Source organism: Branchiostoma belcheri, unplaced genomic scaffold, assembly GCF_001625305.1.
Source record: "Branchiostoma belcheri isolate BF01 breed outbred unplaced genomic scaffold, Haploidv18h27 scaffold109, whole genome shotgun sequence".
Classification (NCBI taxonomy): domain Eukaryota; kingdom Metazoa; phylum Chordata; class Leptocardii; order Amphioxiformes; family Branchiostomatidae; genus Branchiostoma; species Branchiostoma belcheri.
In genome coordinates, this window is record NW_017802480.1 from 368,151 (window position 1) to 374,150 (window position 6,000).

At 40.1% G+C, this 6,000-nt stretch overlaps 1 protein-coding gene across 1 annotated transcript in view; it reads right to left on the reverse strand.

Annotated features, from left to right (window-relative positions):
- Window positions 1-1,225: 1,225 nt before the first annotated feature.
- The window catches only part of LOC109480945 (titin-like), a gene marked incomplete at its 5' end in the record, with an annotated part of 11,683 nt that continues 6,908 nt past the window's right edge, over window positions 1,226-6,000 (reverse strand). Inside the window, 13 exons of the mRNA XM_019783380.1 lie at window positions 1,226-1,328; window positions 1,577-1,652; window positions 1,763-1,808; window positions 2,035-2,133; window positions 2,401-2,455; window positions 2,587-2,682; window positions 2,922-2,981; window positions 3,161-3,184; window positions 3,379-3,483; window positions 3,801-3,929; window positions 4,524-4,613; window positions 4,964-5,161; window positions 5,684-5,794. Of these exons, the coding sequence (XP_019638939.1) occupies window positions 1,226-1,328; window positions 1,577-1,652; window positions 1,763-1,808; window positions 2,035-2,133; window positions 2,401-2,455; window positions 2,587-2,682; window positions 2,922-2,981; window positions 3,161-3,184; window positions 3,379-3,483; window positions 3,801-3,929; window positions 4,524-4,613; window positions 4,964-5,161; window positions 5,684-5,794 (1,192 nt within the window). The remainder of the gene's footprint in view (window positions 1,329-1,576; window positions 1,653-1,762; window positions 1,809-2,034; window positions 2,134-2,400; window positions 2,456-2,586; window positions 2,683-2,921; window positions 2,982-3,160; window positions 3,185-3,378; window positions 3,484-3,800; window positions 3,930-4,523; window positions 4,614-4,963; window positions 5,162-5,683; window positions 5,795-6,000) is intronic.

A 6,000-nucleotide genomic window follows, 5' to 3' on the forward strand; every position in this document is an offset into this window, starting at 1 on the left:
TAAAGTGCCTTTCCCAAGGGCACAAGATCGATGGAATGTCAGGACCCGAATCGAGCAGTCTGCCGCTACGCCACGCAGTGCTTTATCCGGCGCCATGCCCAGGAACGGTTCTGGATAGTCGACGCACGTATCCAGTGCGTTCTGGATAGATACATACAACGCCCTCCGTGACTAAAGACTCGCAACAAGGAGAGCATTGTGCAGCCTTTTTACCAGTCATGACCGGTGAAGGACGTTAAAGTCTTATTTACAACAAGTGCGGTTGACCGCAAGGGAAGTCGTCAATCTACAAGACATGTACTTTCTTTTCAGGGTACACCCAGAGCGTGTAGTGACTGTCAAGCTTGGTTAAAGTGGTGTAAACAAACCAGACGCCAAAAAGCGACTGGATATGATTTTGGAAATTCCAAAATAATATCCAGTTGCTTGAGTAACTGCTTTCTGGCGTATCGTATTACCTGGATGTCTAACCTTCATCGACGTAAACAAACCGTACATTGAGAGGCAAGTGTATGCCCTACGCAAGTAGAGAGCCATTAAACTTGTCAATAAAAAGGTCTCTTGTTAGCACAATTTTATTCCCAATATTCAACGCATGACTGGTTTATGATATACCCTTTCAAAGCTAATGTCACCATTTTGTATGGCTTAAAACCCTACCTTATGCCAAGTTCATTGTTCATAAAGCACACTCGTGAATACATAGATATAGAAAGCATATTTATGGTAAACTTACCATCAACCAACGCAGTAATTACTTCAATATTCCCCTCTATTGACTAATAGATGAAAGTAGCTTAGTAAATCTGCTTAACCATTACGGTCACCGATACAAACAAACAATAAATAAAACAAACAAAATAGGCTGTTTACCGGCCGGAGCTACCCATAGTGCCCCGCGTCTCCCAGCATGCATTGGGATCCATGAAAAGTGCTTGACAGAGATTTATTGAGGTAGTTCTTCCCACACCAAATGGTGCATAGGGCGGTGCCAATCTTCGGTTCAATAACCCTTGGGCCACACACGCTTGTGCTATTACTACAATCTACTAGTCCAGTTGTAATGGTGTGTGTTTAACTACCATACTTTCCCTGAATGCCAAGCAAAAGAAAGCAGTATGCACCATTTACTGTTTGATACGTATACATGTACATTGTGTAACTGAAATTAACTGAACGAACTGAAACGAACTGAACTGAACTGAACGGAATGGATCTCTGAACCTCACTTCCGTTTTGGTAACTTTGTCTTCCGCTTCTCCATACGTGGAAGTGCCTTGTAACACATCTTACAGGCCGGGCGCTGGTCAACTTCGTAAAACTTCGACCTGAAAGAAATAAAACAAACACATCACACTTTAAGAGAGTCCTGTTATTTATGGCAAAACTTTGTCTCAATAAGGGATAGTGCAAATATATGGCCACACGTACATCTGACTATTGGCCATTTACATCAACCAATTGCTAATGTACAATACGGACTATCAAAACAAACAGTCAAAGACACCAAAACACGGTTGTATTCATAATCACCATATCATCATCATTATAAGCTATGTATGTAAGAGATACTTACTTAAGAGTGAACGGGGCGTCACAGAACGAACACTTGAAATGGTCGTCACACCAGAACTTGTTGAACACTCCGACGGCTACAAAACAAAGTTGAAAATCGTCAAAAAGTGTGCAACACTCTTTGCCGGAATTGGTAGACAGCATATGGCAGGATCTGGTATGTATAGAAACAATTAAAGACACTTACGTTCTCCCTCTACTGGTTGGTTGCAGTGGTAACATATCTGAAAATTCTGTAACGAAATAGACACACCATTAGCTCCAAACCATACAATATTGCTAGATAAGAACTGCTTACAAAAGGTCCTGCGAAGTTTTGTACAAACGTATTCGTAATCAATAGACACAATAGACAAAGTCAGACTGTTCACATCAACATTATCGTAAATTACATAATGTTATTTCAAGAACAAGACATCAGTCATCCTGATATGTGATATATAGTGAATAGTCCCTTACCTCGTCATAGTGGCGTTTACAGTAGGCCCTTCCGTTGTACTCGTAGTAAACCCGGTTCAGCTGCTCGAATGGGACCCCGCAATCGGAGCAGCTAAAGTGCTGAAGACACATTAAACTGCCAGTTAGTACATAGCATGTGACATGTTCTCTTTGGTTACTTGAATAAAGTTTATTACTGCTAATCTTGGTAGTAATCTGTCATAAAGTATCACGTATTAACCGAAAATAATGGCTTGCATTTCATTATCTAATATTCATGGTTAGTAATATCATCGATGGGATTTTATGACCCCGTGTCATAGTCGTTTTCTTTTCTTGTTTGATGCAGTTGACTATGAGAGTAATGCTGACGTAGATATAGCGTACCTCAGGATGCCATTTCCGGTTCAATCCAGTCACAGACGGACCTGTGATTTCCTCCCTGTAAAACGAAAAGTATCATAATGTTTTCAAACACAGCATTTTTATGGTGTGCTCTTTGGATACAGCATAGTACAATACATTAGATATTACAATAAGTGTCGAAAAAAGTCCAATTCCAAGACTACTTACCCGCAGCCATTGCAGACTGGATACTGGACCATGGGGTAACATTTGGGACAGTAACCCTTTCCGCTCACTTCTACTGCGTCTGGACCCAGTCGGGTTCTAGGTGTAGAAATATGTGGTTACAAAAAGCATGAGGTGTTTTATGTATAATAAAGGCGAAACATACATGTAAGAGCGTGTAAGAGCATGTCGAACTGTACGTAATAATGATATCATTACAAAATAAACTTTGTAGCCTCTTAACTTATTTCAAGGAAAATAATTCGTACATATCATTTACATTATAAAACTGATGCACGAATTCCAGATCTTGTGTCTAGGAATTGAATCTGGCCTACCCGCATATCTGGCAGTCCGGATGCTGGCTTGGGCTGACATTCGGTTGTCCGGGTTTCTCTCTAACAAAGATAAATATGATAGATTAAAGTTTCCTTAATATAAAATATTAAAATCTGATATCTTAAAATGCGTTTCCACACTTCAATACAGTTAAAAAGTCCAAAATGTAAATTTACGACAAACGCAGAGGTAATGAAGGTTTGCATCATTTGAATATGATCACGAATTGTGAACTCACCCTGCCATTATCTGTTTCAGTAATCTGAAATAAAGGTGCAAATTGTAATTGTTATTATTAGTGGTAATATAAGGATTAGAATGGCACTGTGCATAGACGAATCACAATGAAAAAGTAACGGAACAAGAACAATGCAGGCGCAGATACGGTATTAACCATTACGTTATACAAGTAATATGTGATTTCTGTTTGAGAGAAAATAAGAGTATATGACTCACGGTATGCAGTAGTCATGGATGTCCACGCCGTTGTAAGTGATCATGCGGTCGTTGTCATTCATAGGCTGTTTGCACGCCTGGCATTTGTACTCATCGTCCTGTTGACTATGGAAGAAAAGTTGCATGATGACATTATATGATTCAAATGCCATTCTGAACGATGGTTTGGCCTCTAAGATCATGCCAATTCTTCTCGTCGTAGTTTGAAAGTTTATTTGTGATGGAGGACTTTTTTTAAAATCTCTGACAGCCATTTCTAACACAAAGGAAAGAGGCGGAGGACGCTACAAACTATCTGCTACATCTACTGACAGGGATTTTAATTGGATAAAGCCAACTCTTTTATTGGCAATTGGGGGTTAAAAATAACAGCACTTTTGTGCTATCACCCTTAAGCCGACGATCAAGAATAAGAAACTTACAGGCATTTCTGGTGGAACTCGTATCCATTGTACATGACAGTAGTCTCGTCCTCCTTGATTGGAAGAGAGCATTCGGCACAAACTTCCACTCCCTTCTCTACTGTAGTCTCCTTGATATCCACCAGGACCCTGTGTACAAATACAAATACATGCCGCACATACAGTCATAACACTTTGTACTATTTTGAACACAATGTGTTTGTGTTTGTTTGTTTGTTTGTTTATTTCGATCCCCATTAGTGCTTAAAAGCACTATTCTTCCTGGGGTCAATAAAATAAAACATAGATAACAAAACTTTGTACATAATGATGATTACAAAATAATAAAGTAAGTTCAAATCAATAGGAGAGGTCAGAGGTCGACCTAAAGAAGAAGCACAGAATAATCTGAACATAATCCAGAGTTGTGCGTAATCAACAAAGGTGCCAACAAAATTAACAAAGGTATAAATAACATAAATAACTGAATATAACATAATGTCTACTGATAATAATTCCAAAGAAAAGATAAATATAACAAATTGTTCAGCCATTTAAATAACTGAAAGGTAGCAGCAGAGACAAAATAACTTATACAAAATCAAATAAAACATTCTATACAATAAGAGATCAGGATAGATGGATCAGTGTTAGATGTAACATTGTCGTATACATGCTGTATGCATCACATCAATAGGAATAGCAACAAAAAAATAAAAACAAAAGCAACAACGAAAGACGTACATGCACTTGTCGTGAAACAGTTGGCCATTATGGTAGATTTTCTTCTCGTCATTCTGAAAGGGTTCCTCGCAGGCGTGGCAATACTTCCTCCTGTGTTATAATCAAGCATAAAATGTAAATCATAATTCCACTCAATGCAAAAGAAGTTGTGCAGACCTTAGTTTGGTTCCTCTCAGCGGTACGTCCGAACATGAGGAAACATAAAACATTACAAAAAACACCTTTGGCTACACACAATCAGTCCTAGATTACAAACCCAGCCTATCTAAAAAAAAGTGTATGTAGAACCCAAAGCATTCATTGGTAGATGTAGACATGTGAGCTACTATATCAGTCCTGGACTATGATCACAACCCACTCTTTTCAGAAAATGCCTGCATGGAACCCAAAGACTTTAGGTGTTAGATGCTAGAAGTAGTGAAGCTAGAGATATAACTTACGGGATGCAGATCTCGTGGTATTGGTCCCCGTTGTAGTTGATGATCTTGTCGTTAACGTGGAACTCGTGCTGACAGCCGGAGCAGTACTGTTTCTCCCTGGCAGGTTTTGGGACGGGTGTGACCTCCTCTGGGGTGGAGCGGCGGTCCCAGATGTCTCCCGAGGAAGAAGAGGAACTTGCGGAGGAATAACTGCGTGGTCTGTATGAGAGATATTGAAATCACCATTAGAAGAAGTGGCGTTGGATTGGACACACATTGCGAAAACCGCCAACGTCCATAACAAGAACTGCCCTAGATTGGAATCCCCAGGGGAAACGTCACAGAGGCAGACCCCGCCTTTCCTGGAGAAGAGGCGTGAGGAAAGGCCTGGATAAAGCCAACATAACCTGGCAAGAGACCTAGAAGATTGCGAAGAACCGGAAACTCTGGAATCTACTCACAGAGGCCCTGTGCTCCCGAGTTGGCGAAGAAGACTAAGTCAGACTTGAGAGAAACATATCAGCGGACATGATAATTTACTAAAAAAAATTATGACTTTTATCAATTTGGAACGATTGGACATCAAGACTTTGGTCATCAAACTTGCAAGATGCTGTCACCGTATATATCGATGTTTAGATCAATATGGGGGGACAACGTGTAAAGGTTTTGATACAGCTGTTTTGCCCTTCTCCCATTTATATGTGCTGAATTTAAATAAATGAAGAAATTTCAACTCACGGATTAACCCATGGCCACGGTTGGTACGGCTGCGGTGACGTCGGAATGATGATGTACGTGGGCGTCGTCACAGGCGGTTGGACGGACGGCAGTGGTGTCACTTCTTCCTCGCTGTAACATGTCATATTCAATGATTCAATCATGAACATAAGTATATATAATAAAAGTCAAAGTTATTAAGTTACCTTCTTAGAAGGAAAAGATACCGCTCCACACACGAGGTCAATGACCTGGACCAGTTGCAACACAGAGTTGGATCAGTGCCACACACACACACACACACACACACACACACACACACAGATATATATATATAT